The sequence below is a fragment of the Poecilia formosa genome, unplaced genomic scaffold, assembly GCF_000485575.1.
Source record: "Poecilia formosa unplaced genomic scaffold, Poecilia_formosa-5.1.2 Scaffold15, whole genome shotgun sequence".
NCBI classification, from domain to species: domain Eukaryota; kingdom Metazoa; phylum Chordata; class Actinopteri; order Cyprinodontiformes; family Poeciliidae; genus Poecilia; species Poecilia formosa.
Window position 1 is genome coordinate 1,733,230 of NW_006799954.1, and position 27,226 is coordinate 1,760,455.

Sequence of the window (27,226 nt, forward strand, 5' to 3'; positions counted from 1 at the left end):
GATTCAGTCTCCTTTGTGCTAGTTATGTTCTTGGGCTCTGGATACCTTTCAAAGGCCTTTGAAATCGTATTGCATTAAATAATGAATCTGAAGGTGTGCATTACTTGTTTGTCTCTTGTGCTCCAGTAAGCATGATTTAAGTGATTTTCTTACTGCTGACAGATTGTGTCTAATCTCTGGGTGTGTGTCGTTGGGTGGCTTTGTTCCTGTTTGTCTGTGTACAACTTGTGTTTTCCATTAGAAACTGACAACCGTTTAAAAAAAACTGCTTAACCTTGCTTTGATTTTTTTTTTTTTTGTTGTTGTTTTATCTCAGTTTCTTTTTAATTGATGAGAGCATCTAAAAATATATTTTTTAAATACTTTTAAGGAAGACTTGAATAGAGAAAGTTGGTTGAGGAAGTCTAACTCTTTAACTTCTCTGTAACTTTTACTGTCCAAAGTATGCATTTGTATTCCTGGCTATTTATTTTAATATACCAAACATAAAAACCCTTCTGCCTTCAGAATTCACCTAAAGATTAAATATAAACCAAATCCCCTTTGCGTAATTTATATTGTAAAAACAGTGTGTGGCAGAACACATCAATCTGCAAACACCAACCCCACCATAGTGGTGGCATCATCGTGCTGTTTGTTGGCTTTTCCTCAGCATGGACAGGAAAGCTTGTCTGAGTTTATAGGAAGATTGATGAGGCTAACTTCAGGGAATTTTTTAGAGGAAAATCTGAGAAACTTGAGAAATTGGATGGAAATTCACATTACTAAGGAACAACGACCCCAAACGCAAATTATATGGCACAATTAAAATGCTTCCATAAAACGCCAATAAATAAATCCAATTCAGATGTTGTGGAAAGATTTGACCATTTCAGTTCACAAATGTCCTTCCTTAAATCTGCTTGAGCGTGAACGATTTCAAGACAAAGGTATTTACGAAATATTCAGTCTTTATAATGAGCAACACGACTATGCTCTCTGTAGTGTTGTGTTGAAGTTAGAAAATTTGGGGTGGGGGGAAAGTTGTATGGTTATAAATACTACAATGTATCAAGAAACTGATTTAATTTTTTTAATTATTTTATTTTTCTATTTTTATTTCTTTTTGCAGAAACCACCTTTTCTGCAATTCAAGTTTTCATCTGGCAACTATTAAATATATTTTATGGAAATTAATAATCTTACAATTTAAAGCGACTCATTAGTTTACCTTTTATGACACAGCATTTGGTTGAATCTCGAAAATCTTCACTAAGGAGATTTATTACTTCAAACCTGTCATTACGTTTAGCTATTCCACTTGTTCCAAAAGCAGCCATGCTTTCAACACATAATTGCACATAATTGCTTGAAACTAAACTACTGACCCCTTTTGTCTTCTCTTCTACTTTAATAATTTAACCCATTTTTTAAAATGTAGTCCTTCTAAAAGAATTTGTTTCACTAAATTAATTCTAGTTCATTCTTAAAAGATGTGGATGTGAATCCTGGATTTCAAGTTCTACATTGTTAAGGTATTCTAAAGCACGAAAGGCTGCAACATCCAGATATGGATTTTTCATCAAAGTTGGCATGATAAATCTTTAGATATGGTAAAATTAAATTTTTTATGTGCTAAAAACAGTGAAGGAACCAATGCAGTTGGTTAAGTTGTCTGTGCATCATGTCCCGTACAAGACTTTGTTAAAAATCATAACCAGAAAATGAACCTTGTACAGTTTCTGCATTGAGTAATGTAATGTTCTGCATACAACTGCAGTGATGGATGGTTGTAATCAAACAAAGCTTCTGCAGAAAACTTTGTTTAGGCTGCTGCAAAAACTCAAGTTTCATTTTTAGATTTTTCTCATGAATAGTTCAGCAGGGTTTAACCGTAAACCTCCTAAGCCAAGTGTGGTGGCCAAAAATAGAGATGTACCAGAGAGATTTTGCAATTGTCTGACCTGCTGATGCCAACTTCTTTTTAAGAACTAGAAATAACAATAAAAAAGAACTTTTCTTCATTTTTGGATTATGAATTGTACTGTGGTAAGAATGAAATGTTTATAGTAAACTAATGATTTCTCATAAACAGTCCAAACAGAGCTTTCTCTGTTGCTGGAATTGTACAACTGCAATGACATCCTCCAAGTTATAAATAGAAAGGTATTTGCAAAATAAAACACACACACAAAAAAAACCATCATATCTTATTCATTCTTTTACAACATTGCTTGCAGTTTACTAACCTTTTTTGGATACCTAAAAAGCTAATATGTACCATGTCATAAGATATATATGTTGTTCTACAAAATCACTTCTCAACAAATACGGATGCCCAACTTGATAATTGTGAGAAAAAGTTTTCATTTATTACTATAAATCATTGATATGAAGAAGCCTTAAGCAGCTTTTTTGTGGTTAATCATTCATTGTTTATATCAGTAGCAAATATGTCTTTGCGTGTGTGTGTGAGGGAGAGAGACAGAGAGAGAGAAAGAGAGAGCATCTTGAGAGGAGTTTTCTATTTCAAAATTAATTGACTTTACATTTCATCATTTCTTAATCATTTTATATTAGTTAAAAGTTTGTCAATTCCATGTTAGTTATAAACAAATCACTTTTTATATTCCTTGTAGACTTGCATATCCTTACGTTAGCATGAGCTAATGTAGCATCCTCCATGATTATAGTCAAAAGGATACAACAGAGAAACTTTGTTCCACTCCCTGTTATTTGCTGAAGTTTAACACCTTGTTGTTTCAGTCTGAATAAACAGTCAACATGCCTCCATAGATGTCTGACTTCAGCTTTATTTACTTTATTGATTTAGAAAATAGTCAATTGAGTCTTATTCACTCTGTGTAACTTCCAGTGCGACCTGTGAGACTTACGTAAGGCACCTTTCCTGATCAAAAGAAGAAAGAAAAGAGATTGGATTTTAAGCTTTTGATCGGACAGTCAGGGCTGGTTAAATGAAATTAGTTGGCTCCTGTCAACAGTCAGTTTCTTGGTTTCATGTCGAGCCCAAAATGAAAGTTGCCTGAACCACTAAAAAGGCAAAAACGAGTTGTGATGTCATGAACTTCAATCCCGACCACTTTGCATAATCTGCTGAATTTGTGCAACTTTTTCTGTCCTCAAAGCAGACTTTTCTCTGTCTTGTTGGTCCCAAGCTGCTATTTTACTGTCTTCTGCCATTGCTTTTGATTACCAGCATGTAACTTGAATATATCACCCACCACCACTATGTCTTGTGGCATTGAAGAGGTTATGTATATTTCACAGTTTCATTAAAAGCAAGCTGTGAATAGTTCTGCTGGTGGTGCAAAGAAGAAAAAAAGATTCTTTATGTAGATTGGCACTCAAGGAATGAAAGAGAAACTTGCTGTTTTTAGTCATCTCTTTTAAATGATTTACATTCTAAGCAGTCTAGGACACAACAGCATTTCAGTCTTAATCAAAGGAATAATGACAGGCTCCTGAAGCAATGCTTCAAATTAAATAATTGACTGGTTTACTGAACAACCCTTAGGATTTCAGGATTTACATATTGTCTCAGAATATCGGCATGTCTTATATCTTCACACTCACGGGGATTTAAGGACATAAAAAGCCCCCATTTGCGATCAAAATTAAGAGTTTAACAGCAGTTTGTATACTTGGAAAACCACAGCATGTGCTCCCCGCATGCTTGTTAATTGTTCAGTATGGCACAGAGTACAAATGTGGTGCTTTTTAGTTTTGTGGAGGGAGAACATTTCCGAGATGTAAATTGTGAATTTAGAGGCTCCCTCCAGCAAGTGTCACAATTAAGAACTCTTTAATGTTCCCTGGAGCTCCCCGTAAATCCATTGCAAAAAATAACATGACCTAAGAACTGTAACCTTTCTTTCAAGATTCTAAAAAAAAAAAAAAAAAATTACAAGAACTTCAAAACACTGGTTAATAAATCCAGAAAAGGTTTGGGGGTGTAAAGGGGCGTAAAATCTCCCGTGTTGTTTCAAAAGATCTGGAAAGCAGAGTTACACACGTGTATTGTTTGCTAATTGTATTGTTTGTAATGCTTGTAGGATGTAACAGGCAATTTGTTTCTCTTGTTATCATCAGGGTGATGTTGGTCCTCCTGGTCCTCCTGGTTCTGTAAGTACAATTTTGTGATCAAGCTCCACAACAGCTTTTTATTTATTTATTTTTTTCTATTTTCTATTTTACTTACGTTTTATTGTAAGAGTGATACATTGCCTAACCTCTCACCAGCGTGAGAACAGACCAAAACATCTCTGCATCAGCGAGTGTTGACCTGATACCATCTCGAGACAAAGCAGAAGGAATCAACAGGCAGAACAGTGTTTACCTCTGCTGTCACACCCCCAACATGCTACCATGTGACTGTGTAAACAATTTCCTCCCTCTTGAAGACGCTGCGGACTTACTCTGTCTGAAGTTATGTTTTGATTTGCTTTGTGTGCTGTGTATGAGCAGCAGAAAAGAGTACATAAGAGCTTCAGATATGGGAAACCTTTTCTTTCTATGTCAGATTAGCTTTTTTGGGTTCAATTAAACCGAGAAAAAGCTTCTTTGTTACTTTTAAGTAATTATTTTCACATTTCCAGCAAGCGCCCTGTGAAAGATCTTTGCTGATTGCAGAGAATCGTTGAAGTAAAAAAAAAAAAAAAAAAAGAAACGCTAGCTCCAGATGATGGCTTAATCTCCTTCTTGATACTCAAAAGGCTTCATAGTGTGAATAAATTAGGGTCACTGGGCACAGATTGTTTTTTTATGTTAATAATTATAAATTATAGAAAATGATGTGGTTTGGGTAAGTGGAGCTTTTAGTTAAAAAGTAGGGACACTTTTTTTTTTTTTTTTTAGAAGAAACTTATGTCAACGTGAAGCTCTGGCAAGTACTAAAGGAAACACAAAGTGGCTGAGTAGTAGAACTATTTTCTTAGATATTTAAAAGTAAAAGCAAAATTTCGTGGGAGGAAACAGTTAGGATGTGCAAGGTGGCAATAATATCACAAAAACCAGTTGGAAAAAAATGCTTTAAATGGTCAAATAAAAACATGTTCTTGAAGCCTTTGTTTCTCAAAGTGAGGGCTTTGGCATTTTGATGACTGTCTGCTAATGGTTTTTGTTCTGAAGAACAGCTGTATATTGAACCCACTGAAGGCCTTGGACAAGAGCTTGGAAACAAAGTTTGATCGCTCTCATTCATATTCTCATTTTCCCTGCTTGTTAACGAGCAATTCATATGGAAATGAGACATGTTAATTATAGATCGAAGAAATATCGCTTGCTCTCTTTTGGTTTCACTGGTTTAGATCTTACCAAAGGAAAGGCAGTTCGTTTAACGGGAGAGGAGGGGAGGGGGGTTGAAAGGCTTTATAAAGCAACAGGGGTTTAGTTAGTAGTTTTTGCCTGGCTATAAATGAAAGGGTTGAGCATATGAACATTGTTGTTTAGTGAGGTGTTTGCCTCTATAGATGTGCAGTGGAGAGGGAGGCATTAGTCACTTGATAAATGAGTCTGTTTGAATATTTTAGTATACCGGTCTCTGTCTGTGCTCTGCTTCTTCCCACGGCAGATAATTTTGGCAGTTACGCATTGATTTCCCTTACGCAGCAGAAGCAAGGGTTCACATCATTACCCTCCCTTCATAAAACTTCCGTGCCTCTGTTTATTAGTGACAAGGAGGGGAAGTCGACTCACAGGCATGCACGGCCATCACATCAAGCAATGCCCTTTAAGGGAGAAAACAGTCCTCTTTTTACTGCTCCACCTCTGAACACTGGTGTTTTATAATCTGTGAAGCCAAATCTGTTATGCCAATTTATGTTAAAAGGAAATGGTCCTTTGCAGAACAGCCCTGTTCTTGCAAAAAAAAAAAAAAAAAGCTTTTGAAGAAATTTTGTCAAATACTAATGGCAATCAGGCTTTGTTACATATCTGAGGACAAAGTGGCCGCTTTGTTTTCTAACAGCAGGTAAAGACTGACTGATTATGCCACCGGGAATCAGCACTTGCCTGGAATGCCGTTGCTAAAGAGAGCCATTCATGTCAAGTTCATAGAGCTTGTAATCAGAGAAATGATCAGATAGGGCTCAAAGGCACACTTTAATCAGGAAAATCGGAACCGTACAGATGGAAAGTAAAGTATCTTAAAAAAGACAATAAAAGCTTCACAAAATGTACATCTAATGAAAGCATCAAGATGTCACCAACGTATGGATCAATGTATATTCTACAATCTATATTGTCTTGCAAAGTCTGAAGTAGCCATTCTTGCTCAGAGTTGGGGTACATATGGCTATCAATGGCAATATTGTGCCATTTATTGCAACGTCATTTTGTTTTCTTTTTTGACAAATTGTTTGGATTGTTCAGCTGTAACATAAACAAGGTGTGTGCCATATTTCAACCAACAATACCAGTAATATTTTGTTACAAAATAACTGCTATATGTGACATTATCATAGGTAATGATAAAAAAAAAAAATACGAGCAAGTGGTTTAATTATAAATGTTAGACTTTCTAATTAAACTCTGAATCAGTGAGTTGGCTCCAGAGAGTCGTTTCCCGTGTTTATGTAGACCTGCTCACTGCTTATCGGCAGTAACTGCCAGACTTTTGAAGACCATTTCATTTCCAGAACATTGTGTCTTTTATTACTTGTAGGTGATGACAGCTCATGGGTTAAGACAGCTCTCTGGAACTGTAAGCAAATGTGTATGCAATACATGTTCTGTGTGTTTGCATACGCCTTCTTATTGTCTCATGTTCTCTGTTGAAGCTGCACCAAATACATTACCCAGTTAGATTTTTTGATGAGGTGTGTTTTCTCTTGTTTTTCAAGGATGAAAGAGTCCAGAAGGGTGAGAAGGGAGATGAGGTAACTATGCTTGCAGAAGAAAGCTGCACTGTGATTCAACTATGATTTTCAAGCACTGCATCCTACACCGCGGCATGAATAATACTTTACATTCCTTATGTAATGTCAACAGAAGTGTCACTGATATTTGATTGTGAAATAACAATTGATCACCTGCTGGTCAGACGGAAGGTTTTATTGCACCCTTGTGCTCAATCGAAAAGCACAAAGTAAATCGCAGAATAAAGCGGCTTGGAGTTATTGTTTGGATCCAGGAATTGTAGATGCATCCACTTCAGGCCAGCAAATTATAAAAGCCTCTGATGCAGCTTTTGACCAGACATCAAAAGGCATCTCCATATAATCCACATCATAAATATTTAGGCAGTAGTTCATTTTTTTTTATCTTGAGGGTTTTTATGTGTGACCGCATTCTGAAATAAACAATATTAAAGGGCCCTATCTGAACTTCAACTGGAGTAGGTTTATATAAGCGCTGTGTTTGATAGGGAATTATTGTTAAAGTACGGAAAATGTCATGTGTGGCTCAGAGCTGATAGAAAGTTAGGAATCAGGAGCTTCTGATGTGATAGAGAAAATGATATAGAGGATGCTGAAATAAGAAGCAAGATCAAATGTAACACACAAGAAAATTTAGAAAAAAAATGTTTTAAAGAAAACACAAATTAACCTCGCTGCCAGTTAATAAATGTTTTTCATAAGAGAGGTTCGCAAAAGAAAAATAAAGAACACACACCAGCTTCTTTTTTGATCAAATAGCTGCATGGGTGTCAAATGCATTACTCTGAAAACGTCACCTTCAAAACGGAGGCAGACAAAGGCAAGAATCGAGCACACAGATTGATGCTCGATTCATTTAGTGTTCATATAAAAAGAACACTAAAAAGGAGGAATCACAATTTCTGTGTAAAGTTTAGACCTAGATGCGCTGAACCTAATACGCAGACAACCCAAAACTGTACCTTTGTAATCTGTCAGTAGTCGAAAAAATCACTGACACAGAGAGGCAAACATAACAAAAAGGTGTTAAAGAAAAAGGGCAGAAGAAGACCAGAGAGTTCAGATGATCAAGGCCACACAGGAACACCATGAAGCAACAGAAAAAGAAAAAAACAGGGTAGAGCAAACGTTTTTATAGAACAGGAAAATTGGTAGCAGTCCAGAGGTGAACAAAGCTAAAGAGATGTGGTTGGGGAATAAAGAAGAAGACCTTATTTATACTGGTCTGCTGCAAAAATAAAGCCACTTACCTGACATACTGTTGGTGTCATTCCTGTGAAATTGAATTAAACAGGAATTACAGCAGGAATTTGTTTGCTAAGCCCAAACAACAAAAGCATAACATTTTTAGAGTTAAGAGTTTGATTTAGTCAAATTATTGCAACGTACACTGCATCCTAAAGAAGTCACTGAGGACATTGCAAACACAATCAAATTGATGGTGTTGCAACGAGACATCTCATTTACTTTAACACCAACTAAATTTGTAAACCGTGATGTATCAAAACTGTGTAGTTCTAACACAGTACTTACAGCCGCCTCAAAAGTGGGCATCATATCAATTAAATTCTTGTTGAATTTACCAAGGCCGTCCTCTCAGGAAGGAACACTTTCGTTCCTTGTTGCCATGTTATCATTTAAAAACTTGCAGGTCGAAATGGATTATGACATGAATCTTATGATGCCAGATAACAGACATCAAGAAAGCCCAAAACACTCATGAGAGATCCGCCCCAATGCACCAATAAACAGCTGACTTCAAACCAGCCCTGACTGGTCAGCCGATTGGGATCACGGCTCTCAGGGTTCCAGGAAGCCAGGTAGGATCAGGGTAGAAGTGCTAATTGAAAAACTCCGGACCCAACTTTAAAACCAGGCTGGTCAGTGAAAAGGGGACTTTTGAGACCAAATCCTATCATCCAAGATGCCCAACACATGACATGGGGCTACCTCCAGGATTTGGGAGTGAAGTTGATGGAATGATTAGTGCCAGACTAATCAGCACAATCACATTGAAAAGTATGTGACCACACTGCTGACCACCATGAAAAAGAAATGCCTGTATGATTCTCCAGCATATTACTTCTTTCTTCAGACTTCACTAAACTGAAAAAGAGTCGGTGACAAAATAACCTGTCTAGTATTGGCAGAGAGGATTAGGTTGCATTTACACTATTAACACTCCTGGTAACGAAGTGTTAAGAAACTTATTGGTTTTACCAAAAACAACTATAGAGCATTTGTTGCCACTAAAATATTTTTTTCCAATGTGCCACTTTATTTTTTAAGCCGATGAGACATTGCAGAAACATCTAATTTGTAATGGACACATTTTTATTCCCCCGGGGTATAAACATGACATGACACAGAGGCCCATTTCTTTCAGATGCTGGCCATGAGGCAGAGAAAGAACCCATATTTTTTTATTTTTTTTTTTATTTTGCTTTCATTCACAATGAGCAGGATGGAAAAACAAGTACAACAATGTTCAAAGCTCACTATTAGGGGACTGCAGGAAAGAAGGGAGGTGGTCTTGAGGTTATTTTGTCTCCATGACAACCATTAGATTATCAACATGCCACCTGGTTGATGGAGAATAATGCCAGAAAAAAAAACAAAAAAACATTTTCTGTCCTGCAGTCCCAGAGATATCCATGTGTTTTCTAAATATGCATGGACCTCAATCAGAATTATTTGTTTTGGTCAGATAAGATGATGTTTGAGCTTTTTTGCATGTAAAATACAGACAATCTTAAATAGAAATCTGATAGGTCTTGATAAAAAAGCATATGGTAAAAGCTGGGTTGGTATGTAGTCTTTAAACAGGGTATGACATAAAAAAAAAAAAAAAAAAATATATATATATATATATATATATATATATATATATATATAAATATATATATATATATATATATATGTTATCCGAGGCTATAAAACAGCCTCAGAAATAGTTCACCAGAGATAAAATCAAACTTTTTTGGCGGCCGTCTCAGTCCCCAGAACTAAATCCAATAGAAAATTTGTGTGAGAGTTAAAACAGACGGGAGCATAAGGAAGGATCCAGGACTCAGGATTGTGCAAATTTCCCAAATATGACAATTCTCCTCTTCACAAGATGAGAACTTGTGAAGATGCACATAGATGAGCTTTCTCCTGAAGGGTGACAATGTTCTATGCTATATTACATTTTATATAGTGCGCAAAAGACGGAAGATGTTCTGCAGTATGGTGAACATTTGTCTGTTTGATTAAAATTAGGTTAAAGGTTATAAAGCAAGAAAAAAAAAACTACTTTTGATTTTATTCATGCTCTACAGAGACTTCACTCTATTTTTTTTCTTGCCACTAATAGCTGTAACACAAAAACTTACGTCTTGAAAGTCCTCATGGAGTCTTTTTAAAGCTCACCATCATCAGCAAGACGAATGAGTTGCTTCACTGTGTTGTTTGTGCCTGTGCTGACAAAGGACGCCTTCCCGTTTCTTTACCTGTCTGCAGGGCGAGAAAGGAGCTCAAGGACTGCCGGGCCTAAAGGTGACTTATTGAGGACTTCACTCTGGCACTAAATTCTGAACATCAATATCCACTGCCAACAAAATAAGGCTCAAAAGACCTTCATATCTGTAAAGAACCATTGTAGTCTTTCTCAGGGTTTGAGTAACTGTACCAGAAGGTTATAGTACTTTAGGTTTATAGACTGTTAAAAGTCTGTTTTTTTTTTACTGTGGAGAAAACTCTTCCTTTGACACAAGTTCTCAGATGAGACCATGAAGAATGTTTTTGAGCTGTCATCAGCCGTGTCATTCATTTCCTCTTCAAGCAAAGTGCTGATATGTCTTCCAAAAGGTTTAAGAAATAATGTCTATGTGTACAAAAAGTTCTAATACTTTTTGATTCAAAAAGGAGTCACAAATAAACACACAATTTCTAACAACAAAGCACAAATACCAATATGTTTGTTTTTTTTCTTTTCAAATGTTCCTTTTTCCCTTTTCCCTCTTATTCCTGCTTTGTGGTAATGTAACTAGGGAAGCATGGGACCTCCGGGACTGAAGGGAGATCAAGGATTGGAGGTAAGCCTTGGATCTACGATTTCACTATGACACGCAGGTGGTTTTAATTTTTATGTTTTGTGTGAATAATTGTTACATTTCTTTGAGGAGTGGTTTTGTCTAGGGAAAATGTCTTCATGAAAGCAATGCCTTGCAAAAACATTTCAACACCCCATGAAACTTTGAGGAAATGTCATCTCACAGCCAACAACTTTGAGACATTTGGGATTTCATATGACAGATGACATAGGATAGTGTTTAAATCCAGCTGTTTTGTAAAGGATCCAAGGGTTTGATAGAGAGCATTAGTTAACAAACAGCATCGTGAAAATCAAGGAACACACCGTTCAAGTTTGTAGTAGTTTAAAGCTGTGTTTGTACATAGAACAATATGCAAAGCTTTTTGGATACTTCAGATGTCTCTTCAATCCCTTTAAATATAAAAAGAGTCAGCCTCAGTTGCACACATACTGAGACACGGTCATCATTTATGAAAGAATGGCAAGAAGAAAGCCATTTCAGAAACAATAAAAAGTCATAAGAAGTCCATCTCGGACTTTGATGGAAGCCTTGGAGGGGACACATAAAATATGTGGGAGAAGGTGTGCTATAATGTGCCATAATGGACCAGTCCAAGTCTAGAACTTAACCGTTCTAGACGTAAACGTTTGTTCACAGACTCTCTTAATCTGGCCAGGTGTGCTGAAGCAGAGAGAGATCTAAAAAGATGCAGGACACTGGCTTTTGAGGACTGGAGTTTGTTTCAGCTATTATTCCAGCACAAGTTAATTCTGCAGTATTTTAGGGGGGCTGAATACAAACACACACCACATTTGTTAAACTATTAGTTTCAGGAATTGTTCAAAAAAGTGAAAACTTTCCAAAAACACTAAGTTACATCAAACTAGCTTAATACTACTCAGGACTGTGACTCTATCTCCATTTATCTCTAATTCATAAAAAAAGAAAAAAAAAAAGAAAAACACGGTTTTGGACTGTGGCAGGAAACCAGAGTACCCAGAGGAAACCCAAGGATGCATCTCACAGAAAACATGCAGGCTATGCATAGAATTCACTTGTCTGGATTTGAACCTCTCATTAGTTTTGCAAATTCCACGTGAGAAGGATCTGTCACATCACACTCTGCAAAATGATATTTAACATTAAATAAAACGTAGAAACTCCCACTTGCCAGACCAACAATGTAACTCTTCTGATTAGGGATTTTCTCAACTGAGCCGGGCCATGAATGCTGGGCCAGATAGTATATAGTTAAATGCAAAAGATAGCCTAAAGTGTTGTTTTTCGCTTTCTACTTTACCAGGGAAAACAAGGTCTACCTGGATCCGCTGGGCTCCCTGGACTCCCAGGCGATTCTGTAAGTAGTCTGGCACTAAACAGCAGCACTTAATGTCAAGCTTTTCTTTTCCCCCAGTGCCTTATCTGTCACCTTGCCATATCCTTTACTCTGCTAACTCATCCTGTCAAGGCAAAAGAGAGAGATACACAGATCAACCTGAACGGGCACAGATCGAGAACAGGTCAGAAGAAAAAAAGTCCAGATTAGTATTTTATTTTATTTTATTTTACATAGACGACCAGTAATCAAATTTAAGAATTAAGTAGTGGAAAGAGGCAAATCTAAGCGCTTTATGCCAGCGACGGAGGCAGCAGCCCAATCTGTTCTCTGCACCTGCTTCGGTAATGAGCATCTGTCTTTATTCAAAACCAGGGAGGGAAAGAGGCATTTCATAAATCCTGGCCAGGGGAAGTTTTGTTGGAGCACAGCTGCCCGCTGAAGCAGTGAGGAGGAGGAGATAAATGTGTGTGGGGAGATGAAGGCCTGGTGATAGATGTGTCTCTTTTTGGCACTATTTACAGGGCTTACCAGGGGAGCCGGGGGTGCCTGGGAGAGATGGCCTGAAAGGAGAAAAGGTAGGTAAACATCAAATCAAGCTTTCACCTCAAAGACAAATATAAACCAGAGATCTTTTATCACAACTTGAACACGCTAGACAACTTGCGGAGACACATTTCAGATTGCTCGTCCTGCACACCAGCCTCAATTACATTGTGGCTTTATGTTCTCATGCTGGATGTCTTTCCGCGGAAGAGCTGAAAGCAGCAAAGTAGGAAAGTGGAAAAGTGTGTAGTTTAAATTTAACCTCAAAAGGTGCACTCGAGGTCTCCTGTCCACTGGAGTCACTTTGGTGCACCAAAGTGACTCCAGTGTATTATACTGAAGGGTGGAATTAACCAAAATCGCTCGTGGGAGTACTTTTGTCAACATTTTAATTTTGGACAGTAGAATTTAGAATTTGCATTTACTTTACTTATTAAATATGTTATAAATGATCACCTATTGATGTTTTGTTTTTTTTACATTTGAGGTTTGGTTAAAGTTGTATAACACTGGATTTATATTAATTTGACATTTGTCTTCAATCAAATATTTTTTTATATATATTACAAAGAAAGTCAGTTGAGAACTCAGACATTAGGGACATTGGACATTGGGGACTCATTCTGAATCGAGATCTGTTTTTATTACTCAAACAATTTAAAGCAGATGACAGTTTTGTTTTTTTTTAAATGGTCATGTGAAACTTTGTGTAGAAAAAGATTTTAACGTCTGTTTAAGCCTGCATATGCAGGTCAGTTATGTGTGTGTTGTAGTTTCCATTTAACTGAGTAGATGACAACCCGTTTGCCACTTTGTTTATTAACTAGCATCTGGTTTCCTGCCCACAGGGAGACTCTGGGGCAGTGATTGGTCCACAGGGGCCTCCTGGTCCTAAGGGGGAGCCTGGAGAACCTGGCAGTGCATATATGGTGGGTGTCATGCAATACACATACAATTTAGGCCAATATACAGTACATTGATTTAGTTCAGTTGTTAAACAGTGGAAATGTCTACATTAAACCATTTTTAAATATAATTACTACGTATATGAGTTACCTAATCATTTAATTTTACATTCTGATATCGCTGACAAGGTTTGATTTGTTAAGGAATCAAACCTTCTGATTCCTTAACGACGACTTTAAATTGTCTGATATCAAACTGAATCCAGTTTGATATCAGAATCTCTTTATTGCCGGATATACGGGGACAGAGGGTTGGACTGGGGTAGAAATCCTTGTACTGCAGCACTTGCTGCCCCAGCATTCCTGTTGGACAGTTTACCACTCCGTGATATTAGAGAGATGCAAGGCCATTAAGCAATCCATTTCTGGATGTTTCCAACCCGTGTAATCACCTATCCTTCCATTTTGGGGCTAATAGCTGTTTGAGCACTTTCCTTTATGGAAACAACTTCACACACACACACACAGAAGTGCCGGAGTCGTGCTCAATAGCACTCGCGCTCCTTAATCACGGGCAATGCTCTTTAAACAATCATGTTTGTTTGTCTGTAGAAATGTGAGTCTCAGCAATAAGCCCCACTGTAAGCTGTGCAATAACAGGCAGACGGCAGAAATATAAAAACCTCTTGAAAAAATGCTCCAGCTTTCTATATTTTCTACAGGCATTCTTTGAAAGATTTGTGTTTTATGGTGATTTATTGACCCTCATTGTAAAGAGAAATAGCTTTCATTTATAGCAGACTCTGTTTTACAGAGGTCATTTCTATGAGAAGCACATTTATAACATTTCAGGGCCAAAAAAATGAATAAAATAAAATAAAATAAGAATTTAGGCCTTTTAATGTGTACTTTAAGTAGCTTAATTGGTTTTGCCTTCAAATAAGTAACAATTAACTTCTTATTGTTTGCTTTTTGTGCTATTGTTATCTCAAATTAGCAATCACTCTGTTGTCTCAAACAATGACAAATGTTTTATTTGTTTCACTAAAGTGCAGATGCATTAAATTTATTAGAAGTTTTCTTTTTTAAAGAAAAGCAACCATTAAACTGTACTTTCTCTCAGAAAAATGCTTTACTTCCCCAACTTTCTTGTTTCAAGTTTAAGTGTACACCACACCCCACTCTTTTCAATACTGTAGAATTGCTGTGTTAGTCCAAATCCAACTTCAGCAGAACTAATTTACATTGTGCAATGTAGGGCTTGTAACACTAATACATGCTGACCAAAGAAATCAATGTCTCGTCTGGATGGCACAGTAAATAATGCTTACACTAGCCTCGGTTCCAATCAACGTTTTGTTCTCCGCGTTGTAGCATTATCGCTGTGCCTCTTCACATTGGAAGTAATAAAACAGCACCGAACATGAACTCATGATGCATTCCCGCGTTCAGGTCGCTGTTGTTTGTAGAGGTTGTACAAGTTCAAGAATCCAGTTTTAATTAAAGCGCTATAATTTATACTAAGAGAGGAGAGCGGCTGCTCAGTTGACAACAAGATTTGCAGACAGAGGTCCAGGTCTGACGCGCTCTTCCTGTTGTTTTCTCAGAGTGATGGGCTGTCTCTGAGTAGAGGGTCTCGTGGGCCGAAGGTAAGAGCCAAAGAGAACATGTCTTTTTTTTTTTTTTTTTTTTTTTTTTTTTTTATGAGCAAGCTACAGGTATATGCCTCAAGGCAAATATGAATAAGAACTTTCTGACCTTTAACTTGGATCTTAAGAATTGGAATTTGTTAATGTACAAAAAAAATCCTGTTCTTACAAATATTTTTGATTTCTTATTATTTTCCAATATTAATCATTTGAATAGTAACTGAGGGATGATGATGATGATTATGGTGGTAATGCCAATAAGTTACCAGTTGTGATCTCAGCAGGGAAGCATGTTAATTCTTTCTTCAATATTTGGTCAATAAATGAGAGAAAAGCTCAAACACTTAGACTTCACTTAGACTTCATTACTTACGAATCAAATTCGGCAACATTAGAACTATGGTCAGACATGACTAGATGATATGTGAAACTAATTGAGCAGAATAACAAAAAATATTTAAATTTGAACTGAATTAATTGTTTGGACAACTGCTTATATTACAGATTTGTATACAGTGCAGTTTGATATTGACATGTACATTATCTTTTTGTATTCTACATACCTTGGGGAGGGGGGAAATGGTTGAAATGAATAACTCATTGACTGATTGGTTGATTGACTGCATAATTAAAAACAATGTTTTAGTTGCATTTTAAAGCAACCAGCCCAGTCAATGCAATGTAAAACAAAGAGAAGCTCATTTCACAGTCAAGATGTGACAGCTTAAAAAGAACAACCCCCCTCTCTTGGTTTTAACCTCGGGCTAGAAAGCTACCAATAATCTCTTGTTAGATGACCTGAGGGCGCGTATAGATGAGTAAGCCTTTAACAACATAGACTTGAGCTGTGGAGCTTGGCCTAATAAGTTAAAACCAAGAAATGGAAGTAGAATCCCGCTGGTTGGCTGGTCAAAAGGCACATAGGGATTTGGTCTAAATCTCTGTTGAAACTAGTCCATGTATTGCCTTTTTCAATGTTGATGGGTGTATTTTGGTGTTGACAAGTAATATCTACTTCAAGTTAAAGAAAAATACATGAGGTTGCTGAAATAACGTGTAACAAAAAGAGAGGAAGCCACAATATGCTAAATTTTTCACTCCATGAAAAATAAAGCTTAACAAATTAAAAGCTGATTGATCATTTAGAAAACAATTTAATTCTAGATTGTTAGACTTGCATAGTCTTACAGAGCATTTTGGATGTGAACATAGTTACCATAGACATCTTCTTAAAAGACAAAAGAAATCAGCTAATGTTTTTACAACCAACCTTCAATTCAGTTGAAGGTTGTCGTAGGATTTCCTCCGACAGCTTTAAACATCTCGAGAAATTTTATCCAACTCTTGCCAAATAGATTAAGTCAAGCAAATTAGATTGTTGCTCTCTGAGACAAGATGTTTTGAAGTTTTGGCAAAGATACTCAATTAAATTGAGGCCGGGACTTTGACTAGGTCATTCTGACATATAAAAGTGCTTTAATCTAAACCATTTAATTGCTCCCTTGGGATGCTCTTGTATGTTCAGGGTTGCTGCTCCGCTAAAAATGAACCTCAACCCCAGTGTCAGGCTTTTTACAGACACTAAACAGTTTTGTTTTGTTTTTTTTCAGAGTTGTACGGTATTTAGCTCCATTAATCTAACACCAAGCAGGTATTATGAAGTGAGGTTGTTTTAATTCAGAATAAATGAAAAAAAAAAAAAAAAAAAAAACTAGTTAGTCCAATACAGTATGATGCTGTAATTTCTTAGTCCTGGACATGACAATCTCAATGCTTTAATAGATAGCAGATAGTAGAATTTTCTCTCATTTCTTTCATCCAAAAATGATCTTTGTTTCTGAAGACAGGATGCATTAATCATATGTATAAGTTATACTCAGAACAACCCCAATGTATTCTTACATTCTGTGTATGGTTAATGTTATGTGTCAGTGGAGGTTTTCCCTTCTGGTGATTCCCAGTTATTACTAGCGTTGTCATTTACATAGACAAAATTCTGAATTCTGACTTTGAATGTAATGGGTAATAGAGATGTACACCGTCTTTCTTCAGATACAAGCGATAAGGCACACTGAGTTTAATAGTTAATTATTATGCAGCGCAGGAGCTCTCCCGTCTTCCGAATTCATCACACCTTTTGTTTGTGTCAGGGTGAACGAGGTGTGCCTGGAGTGCCTGGAGACCACGGCGAAAAGGGAGAACCTGGAGAGAGTATCGTTGTGAGTATGATGTTGTATTGATTCACCTATCACTCCTTCATTTATTATTTAGCTCACACCGTGATAACTTGTCATAGAAACTGAAGAGTCTCAAGATAAGTGGTCATTAAATACATCTTTAGGTGAAAACACTGGGTATTATTTCAAGGGGCCGGCGCATCACGTTCGTTCGTGATTCATTACAAAGTGCAGCTATCCATCGATACGTTCTTTGAACTTTGCAAATTTGACTGTGAATGAGTGTGTGTTCAGTTTTGAAACACAGGATAGTTGGAGACAAAGAATCAATAGAGCAAAAGGTGCCTAACACAATTACTGTACTGGATCCGGGTGCTAGAGGGCGGATGGTGTTAACAAGATGTGTGATGTGTTTGTAGGGCCCCGCGGGACCCCCAGGGAAGCCAGGAGCTGAGGTCTGTAGCAAATTCTCACTTTCGCAACACAGAAACAGCATGTCCATGTTTTTTCACCGAGGTTTCGCTTAAATCAGGATGGGGACAATTCCAGCAGAATCTTTTGTGCTACAAATAGAAATGAACAAATTCTGCTAATATAAATCTATAAACTAACTATAGGTCTTCTATAGGGTCTCCGTGGACCACCGGGTTTTTCCGGCCCTCCTGGAGCTCCAGGAAGAGAGGTTAGTGGGTACAGTCTATCGCTTTATTCTCATTCAGTCCCACATGTATGCAGATAAAAGATGACCGGCTGCATAAAAGATTGTCAGCTTCCTGCTGTGGATGTCCAAATGCGTCGTATCGCTGCTGCCGGCCACAAATCACCACCAACTGAGATGACTGTGAAACGTTATAGACCTTCACGTCTGCATGATATTGCTCCCAGTAGGACTGTTAACTCTATTCTTTCTCTCAATTAAAGGGCTCCCGTGGTAGACCGGGTCCACCGGGCCCTGCTGGACCTCCAGGTGAACCAGTAAGTAAGAATATCACTTTTGTCCAATTCAGGATCACTGAGCAGCAGTGAGAGGTGCAGATATATCACTTTTAGCATGTGTTCAAAACCAAGGCTTTAGGTCAGTGGTCTCAAACTCCAGCCCTCAGGGGCCGGTGTTCTGCAACCTTTAGAGATTTCTGTGGTTCAGCACATCCACCTCCAATATTAGCACATTAGCAGAGCTCTGTAGTGACTAGCGAGGCATTTTTATCATTTAATTCAAGTGTGTAAGACGAGGGACTCATCTAAAAGTTGCAGAAGTCTGGCCGTTGAGGACTGCAGGTTGAGACCCCTGTTTTAGGTAAAACAGCATGGTTGCATATATAAAACAACTTCTGTAGAATTTCTTATGGCTTTACAGCAGCAAATACACAGCCCCGTACCTTGGTTAAACACTGCAATGAATGAAAAACAATGGTTTCTATGTCACAGCAAGTTATTTGAATATTTTAGATTCCATTTTCAGGGTTTGAAAACAAGGAATTACATTTACTTGTGTTATTGTATTTGAGTAACATCTATAATATAAAATATCTACTTTTACTTTTGAGTACATTTGGGATTGTACTCGGTTGAATTTCAAGCCAGTTACTGAGTAAAAAAATATATATATATTCCTGCATTAAAAACTGCATGTTGTACTAAAAAAAAAAAAAAAAAAAAAAAAAAAAAAAAATAGCAGATCAGTAAAAACCTATTACCCTCCCTGAGAGAGTGCACAACCTGTAAATGGAGATAGTGTGCGGCGCACCACCTGGAGAATCTGCAACTTTAATCTGTGACACGACACCAGAAACTCGCTGAACAATTCACACTCAAAAACCAGGAGGAAGATGGAGATGCAAAGCGTGCTGTTCCAGCTTAGAGAAATACTCTGTCACATTCGTTTGCAGAAACAGTGAACCTACATCACTGACTCCAAGAAAAAAAACACTGAAACCTTGCGTTGTGCACTGCAAGCCGCATATGCTCCATATATCTGTATATAAATAATGGTTTTCCCAATGTCACAGCTCCAAACATCTGAACATTACACCTGCAGCAGTGACACAGTTAGTCAAATAAGAGCCTACGCGTTTTGTTGAGGTATAAATAAAACAACATCGTTTCATTTTTCAGCAAGAAACGTGGATAAAATCGACCAACACTTACATGTATGACTCTAATCTGCTGGTTAATTAACGTCATCAGTAATTATTAATGTCAATGCTGACTTGATCAAGCAGATCGTTACTGTACATCTAAATCCCTGTCAGGGTTACGCTGACAAGTGGGCACCATCTGCTCTGTTCTAAAACAGCCAACATTCTTAAAAATAATGCTTACCATCAATTTATTGAAGATGGATTGTAATGATGCTGCCTTTACTATCTTTTACTTGGCAGCCATTTCCTTGGCAGCTCCGTGGCAGAATATTACTCAGCATATTATATAAGACTTTTATATAGTCTTTGACCAGCAGATGGATTTCTGGGCATGTCGCATCATGTGCTGCATTTTGAAGGTTACGTGGTGGAACTTTAGTTTTGTGCGTAGACGTTGCGCATGTGCGCAGGTTTAAAGCAACACTAATGTTTTTCTGCATATATGGGCCATACCGAAAAGACTATATGAACAACTTTGTGGCATGAATACACATCACACCTTTACCCTGTAGGAACTGCAGCCTTTATGTAATTACAGTATTTCAATATGCTAGATCTCCTGCCAGCTAAAGATTCATAACACCTTTCTCATTCATTTTTGGCTTTATAATGATTTTAGGTTTTTGACACTGATAATGTTTTTAGTATGTTAGAATCCTGAAGCGTTATGATTTAAGGTTTTCCTCAAGTGCTGCAAAGAAAAACTGGAACGAAACAGTTTGATAAACGTGTGTGTGTAAAAACTCATCTTGGAATAAATGATGACCTTGTGGATCTGGTAATGTTTTTGTGTAGGTGTGTGTGTGTGTGTGTGCGTGTGTGCGTGTGTGTGCGTGTGTGCATGCGTGCGTGCGTGTGTGAGTGTGTTCAATTTACAAGATGTAGCTGAACCAAACAGCTGCAGCGTATTATTAAATACCATGAAAGATTTGCCCTGAAAGACAAAACCCTCTCTTCTTTCTCTGACAGACTGCCCTGCCTCTCGTTGGAGACATGGGTGCATTACTTAAGGTATTTCCTCTGCATAGATCACAATACTTAGAGCTTTTATGTTTGTTTATTTTTCAAACAGATTGATGTTTTGATTTTTTTTTCTTTTTTTTTTAGTTATTATTATTTCTTCCTTCAGAGCAAAACTGATGTTATGCCTTTTGTCCAGATAAATTAATTTATTGCTTATGTACTTATTTAATGTTACTTGGTGAAACATAATAATACTTTTTGACAAACTGCTGTAGTAAATACATTTAGTTTTTGTATTTTTAACTTTTTTTTTTCCTGTTCACTAATTCGGCCCAACTTTGCACCCGTTTCCTGGAATTACACGAACCTAAAAGTCTCACTCCATGACTGTGGCATGGAATGAGACTCTTGAAGGCACTACTTGGTTCCCATTAATTCTGCTCAGGAGACATTCTGGGAACATTTCGTGTCAGTCAAGGTCCTTAGTCCTATCTGGGCTGATGTCACATAATATGAGGTAAAAATGCAGTGTGCCAGCTCTGCTTGATGAAATCTTTTCTGTGCCGCTGGTTTTGCTTCTCGCCTCGCCTGCTTTGGCAGAACGCCTGCAGTCTTTGCCAGACAAGAGTTCCTGGTCTGCCTGGGCAGAAGGGAGAGAAGGGTTCCCCTGGAGTGCAAGGAGTGGAAGGCTTGGTGGGAGAAAAGGTACATCCAGTTCTGGACATTGTTCATTTATTTTGCATATGTAATTCAGCCTTTGGAGTTTTGATATAGAGTGACATTTAAATATTTTAGACACGACCGCATTGCAACAGTTTACTGTCCAAATATGGCTCAAGATGATATAAACCAAAAACAAGATGACATATCTGCAAGTCCAAAACCTTCTTAATATTAGGCATAATAAGAAGGTTTTGTAAAAGGATTATTTAAAAAGATATATGCACTAGGTGTATGCTTACTGTTTTTAAAATGAAAAAAAATATCTGAGTTTTTAATTGCTTAAAGTTAATGTAAATTCTGCTCCTTGTGTCTCTGCTATAATCTTTCATTCACACCAACTGTTGAGAAGTAGTTTCTTGAAATTGAAGCAGTTTCAAATAAAACCAAAGAAAGTATAAGAAGTCCAAATAAAAACTACAGAAGTTAATACGATTTTAAAAATATAAAAACATTTGACAAAAATTGGGAAAAAGAAACAAGACTTTATTAAATAAGAAAGTCATCTTACTAGTTATAACATGCTAATTGAATCAGTTACATGTTTCTTTCAGAGCAGTTTTAAAATTACCGTAACCTCGCAAAATATAAACAAAGGAAAGGAGATATTTTTGAAGCTTACTTCAAATTGGCACAACAAACAAATGTATTTTTTCCAAACATATCTTGGCTCTGGTGCCATTAAAAAAAGAGTTTGATACAACAAAATGATTGAATAATAAGAAAATAACTAATGAACAGAAAAATCTACACAAAGGACAGAGCTCAAATTGATCTGTGTCTTATTAATGTATTATTTGAAAAAAAAAAAGTCTTATCAGAATGGGCCTATTTCACAGAAGATATTTTTATGAAAAAGAGAAACGAGAACAAAAACTTAACAAATGGGAAATGCATTTCTGTTTTTACCTGCATTTTTACAAAATATCCAACATGCATGAATTTAGAGACCGACTGAAACGGATGCATATGCCCCAAATGTCTGCCATAAAATAGGCTGATAGAAGCCCGAATATGAGCAACAGAATTCTAGGATTTTGCAGCAGTGACCCATCAACGTACTGCTGATTCACAGCCAAACATTCCTACCATCTTCAAGAAACTTTCTTCAGAGGCAAAAATCTGTTGCATCCTCATAAAACATTTAGAATCGGAGGTCCTTCAAATGAAATTCTTGGAAGTTGTGCAGACTGCCGAAGCTGGAAAAGAAGTTGTTGACAAGTAGATTCAGTTGTTGAGGTGGAGCAACCAAAGCATTTATATATACACACATTTTCAGAACTGGGGCGGTTTTATATTGGAAAACTGGGGTAAAGCATAGCAGACACATACATGTGCCAAACACTTAACAGACTGTGAAATGAGAAGCTTAAAAATATATATCCTAAAGTGTCAAAGTAATGTCACATTACACTAAAATCAGCAAGGAGATTATACTTATGCTGACAGTAACATAAGCCGGAGCGGTGTGCCTATAGTAACATTCAGTATGTGTGTTCTGAACAGGGGGATCCAGGTGTAAGAGGTCCGATGGGTAATCCAGGAAAAGAAGGCCCAAAGGTGACATCGGGGTTTTAAAAACTAATGCAGTCTGTTAGAATTTCCTTTAATTATGCAGCTTTTAATCCGTGGAAGAAAAATGTTTATTTAATTGTGGTGATTTAAAGTCAAATATTTACGTTTTGCACGTGTGGTTGTCATTGCTGGCAACCTACAGAGTTTTTCTATTGCTAATGTTATTAGGATCACTTGGTGCTCTCTGCAGAAATTGTTGCTATGGATACAGCCTTGCACCAATGAAACAGGCTCAGCAATTTCAAGTTGTGTGCTGGAAGAGACATTTTGAAGTTTACCCCTGTCAGCCTTTAGTTTGAGGCTTTTTTTCTTTTTGTGGTTTGTGAAAAACATTCACTTCTCTTTACCTCACTGGTTCTGCTCACCCTGCAGGGCGTAAAGGGAGAGAGAGGCTTCCCAGGCCCCTCCGGAGACAAGGGTGATGAGGTAAGCAAGGACGATGTTTAATCCAGCAAATTAAACCACTTGTCATCAGGCTGTTTGGACTGGACAGTGGTATTGAGATTTTCAGACAACAGCAGTGCTGTGAAAAACCCCCCACTATTTTCTTCTGGCTTCTTTGTCATTCTCCGATGTTTCAGAACATACAAGTTTTGTAATAATAATAATAATAATAATAATAAAAAAAAGAGATGTACAACAGAGGCGGTTTTGAAATGATAATTTTCCAAACCAGTGTTTCCCGATGTGGAATTCTAATCTTGAAGAAAGAAGAAAGTTCAGCCATCAGTTCATGACCTTAAAGTCAAGCAGCTTTGGGTTATGCAGCAGGACTGAATAGCTAAAATGAAAAACTGTAAGGTTTGGTGTGACTTATTTTCAAAAACCCTCTGATTTGTTGTTTCAGGTGTTTGATGGGAAATTTTGCCATCAAACTTTTAGGTTCAAGGGATATTTTTCTTTCTCATCCAGGGTTAAGTTAGTTTTGTTAGGTCTTTTTTATTTTTTCATTAATTGCAATTTGAAAACTATGATATGAAACAGTAAAAGTTGTTCACAACACTATTTACTGTAATATTTTGAGACCCTGCAGTTTTAAATGGGAGCTATTGAAAATTGTCTACAACATAGCGTCTGCTCTGTGTGCTGTGTCTTCCTCTCAAAGTACCCACTTTATCATAAACATGGCATGTAATGTGTGTCTGTGCATCTGTGTTATTAAAAAGAGAGCAATTTTATCCTACAGCAGCAACTAAAAGATATTTAGCGAACAACCAAAATTATAAGTAGATTAGACTGTTTATGCCCAATAAACAAACATAATGCACAAACTAATACAGACACATTAAATACTACTCACTTTAAACGCAGCAGTAACAGACACTGTAGGCAAAACCAAGTTAGATGTTAATAATGATTAACTTCTCAATTATTGGAAATCTTGTCACCCATTTCTGGATTTTATTTTGTGTAAGATTTCTCAAGTAATATATATATTTTTTTAAAAGCTTTGTACAGTAAGATTTTCTCAATTTGCATTTTTTTTTACATTTAGATTTAATATATAAATTGACCCTAAGGTTGATAGCATTCATCATACAGAAAGCCTCACCCCCACTCCCAGGTGTAGTCAGCTGTGGAGCTCTCAGCAGGTCCAGATGCCTACAACACTGTCACCGACCGAAGCACTCAAATAAACTGATATTATACTTTTCACACATGGTGGTGGATTATTGAAACTCACACCTGCTTAGTGTTCATATTGAAGCTGATATCTCATTTTATAAACATGTGCTCCTGAGCAGATGTGCAGACGGAACAGAGGCTCTGACTGACTGAAGGGTTTGTTGATGTGAATGCTAATGCTCCTCAAGTATTTGCAAATGGGCCAACTACTGCAAATCAGTTATTCCAATTATTTGAAGCAATTATTCTTTGATTTTTAAACCGAGTATCAATTTACTGTCGTCTCCAGGGCCCTCCAGGAGCTCCAGGACTTCCAGGCGTAACAGGTCGAACAGGAGCCCCGGTAAGTCTTATTTTATTTATTTATTTATTTATTTATTTATTTTTTTTTTACTTTGGCATTTTCATAATAAATGAAAACAAATACCATCACAAAAGGGGCATGAGATTCAGCAATGACAACAAAAAAAGTTAAAAAGAAATGCAGTTCATAGTGATCTCATAACAGCACTAACATAGGATGATTGATTAAACATATTTAATGAAATTAAGGATAAAATGAGTTACAGGTACTCAAAGTGTTCTCCGAAATGAGGGTTAGTGTTACATGTAAGGAAGGAAGGGCTCACACATTCCCATATTGTAGCTTGATTAGGTCACACATTTCCAGTTGAACAGAATGAGTTTCATTGGTGTCACCATTCCAAGGTGCACACCCATCTGAACACAGAAGGGAAGCATCCGTCCAGGTCCTTAGTGGTTTGAGATGCTGCTGCAATATGAGCTTAAAATGTGCTAAAAGTGCTGTCTAAAAGGTCGCTAACACCAGACAGCATTAAAGCTGGTCTGCCATTGACTGCTCAGTAGAAAGACACTTATCCCATCGGGATAATTGAGGGTACATTGGGTTTAGTTTGGAGTAATTGGTCCGCAGATGACTTTGTCTTTTATCACCTTGTATTGAGTGTTAATAGAATACAACCAAAGTTGTGGCATTGCTTCAACCCACAGCTCTTCCACAACATCAATTGCTATGCCTACTGTCCAAGTGTCTCTTATTCAGATGAGCAGATACCTGACTCTAATTCCTGATTTGGAAGCAGCAAAAATAAGATTGTGTAAATCAAAATTTACAGCAAATTTGAAATAACAATGCAAAATGAACAATAGTTTTGTGTCCTCCTCACACCAATACATGTCTACCTTGCAGGCGTTGCATAGAAAAATAGTTTTCTTAGGTAAATAACACTCCGGCATCACAGTTCATTTGACACTGAAGCGTGCATAATGTTTGTGTCACGACAGCACTGTATCATGACAGCAGTGACACAATGATAACATTACTTAGTTTCATACACAGTTAAGCAAAAGCTCTGTCGGCACCTTATGCAGACTTACAGACGACTGAGAGACAAAGTGGAACTGGCAGGGTGACTTACTTTAGGATCAATTTGGCTGATAATTGTCTGATCACTTGAGGCTCAAATGGAGCATTGAATTTCCCCCCACAGACTTTCAGTTAATTCTTACATAAAAAAAAAAAAAAAAAGGCAGAAACGCCATACCGAAAGTAATATACACCTACAAGAACACAGTAAACTCCACATCATTGATCCTAATACACGCACAATATTCAACTTAGATCACTTTAAAATTAGCACACATACTTTAATGGAATTGAATGATTTGATGTTATACAAGATTTTCTTTTCTCAATACCCCAACATAAACCACAAGATGGTTTATATTACTTTAGTATCCAGATAACAATGTTTCAAGTCCAAGACCATGATTTTTGGACCTTTGAAATTTAAAGTGCTTTGTTGCCCCATAAAAAGGCAGTAAGATGTTTGAAAAAATAAATAAGTAAATACAGTTAAAAATGATGGAAAGTCTGTAAAAGAGTTTAAAGGCCTGGACAGACTAAGCATCTCTACAGCAATCACTCAGTTATGCATAAGGGAAAATATTTTTTTTTATATAATTTGTGCTCAAATCAGATGTCATGTTTTTTTTTTCTGCAGGGACTTGTAGGTAGACCTGGTTCTATGGGCCCACAAGGATCAAAGGGAGAAAAGGTAAGAAATGCTTTCTATGTAATGTAGTTTAACAAACACTGCAAAAAGTAAAATAAATGTCAGTCTTGTTCACAATTTGATAGATTAGGTTGAAGAAAAAGGAATGTGCTATTTTTCATAAATTACCTTCTATTAATTATCTTATTGATGTCTTTATTAGTCACCAGGGATGAAAATTAACTAATCAACCACCGCTGTGTTCAGGGTGTTGCCTCTTAGTGGAAATATTGATTTTGATGAGATTTTCTCCAAAATGATAACCTTGTTCAACCTTTATAGCTCCACTGTTGAAAATGAGAAACTAATATTCACAAATTCCAGTCCAACATCTGGTTTGAGGTGATTCCTCAAGAACCTGTTGGAGGGAAAACATCCCAACTTCAGAAGATGAGCTTTAACTTAACAGAGCTCTGTGGTTCCTCCTGTCAATATGAGAGTCAGGGTGAGGAGGCGCCATGTTAGGAAGATGAAGTGGAAGCTGCAGGATCTTCAGAACAAACAGGTCATGATGCTAAGCTACTGATCAATATAACCAGTTAAAAGCTAAAATGAATGGTTA

The 27,226-nt window shown here is 37.1% G+C and overlaps 1 protein-coding gene across 4 annotated transcripts in view; it reads left to right on the forward strand.

Moving 5' to 3' along the window:
- Positions 1-27,226, forward strand: part of LOC103134185 (collagen alpha-1(XIX) chain) — a 135,912-nt gene that overhangs the window by 82,149 nt on the left and 26,537 nt on the right. For all 4 annotated transcript variants that reach the window (XM_016668466.1, XM_016668465.1, XM_016668467.1 and 1 more), the window contains 19 exons: positions 4,090-4,122; positions 6,662-6,700; positions 6,840-6,875; positions 10,377-10,412; positions 10,907-10,951; positions 12,255-12,308; positions 12,812-12,865; positions 13,682-13,762; positions 15,346-15,387; positions 17,538-17,606; positions 17,984-18,019; positions 18,193-18,246; positions 18,486-18,539; positions 20,675-20,716; positions 21,269-21,373; positions 22,895-22,948; positions 23,336-23,389; positions 24,879-24,932; positions 26,614-26,667. In XM_016668466.1, the coding sequence (XP_016523952.1) occupies positions 4,090-4,122; positions 6,662-6,700; positions 6,840-6,875; positions 10,377-10,412; positions 10,907-10,951; positions 12,255-12,308; positions 12,812-12,865; positions 13,682-13,762; positions 15,346-15,387; positions 17,538-17,606; positions 17,984-18,019; positions 18,193-18,246; positions 18,486-18,539; positions 20,675-20,716; positions 21,269-21,373; positions 22,895-22,948; positions 23,336-23,389; positions 24,879-24,932; positions 26,614-26,667 (996 nt within the window). The remainder of the gene's footprint in view (positions 1-4,089; positions 4,123-6,661; positions 6,701-6,839; positions 6,876-10,376; positions 10,413-10,906; positions 10,952-12,254; positions 12,309-12,811; positions 12,866-13,681; positions 13,763-15,345; positions 15,388-17,537; positions 17,607-17,983; positions 18,020-18,192; positions 18,247-18,485; positions 18,540-20,674; positions 20,717-21,268; positions 21,374-22,894; positions 22,949-23,335; positions 23,390-24,878; positions 24,933-26,613; positions 26,668-27,226) is intronic.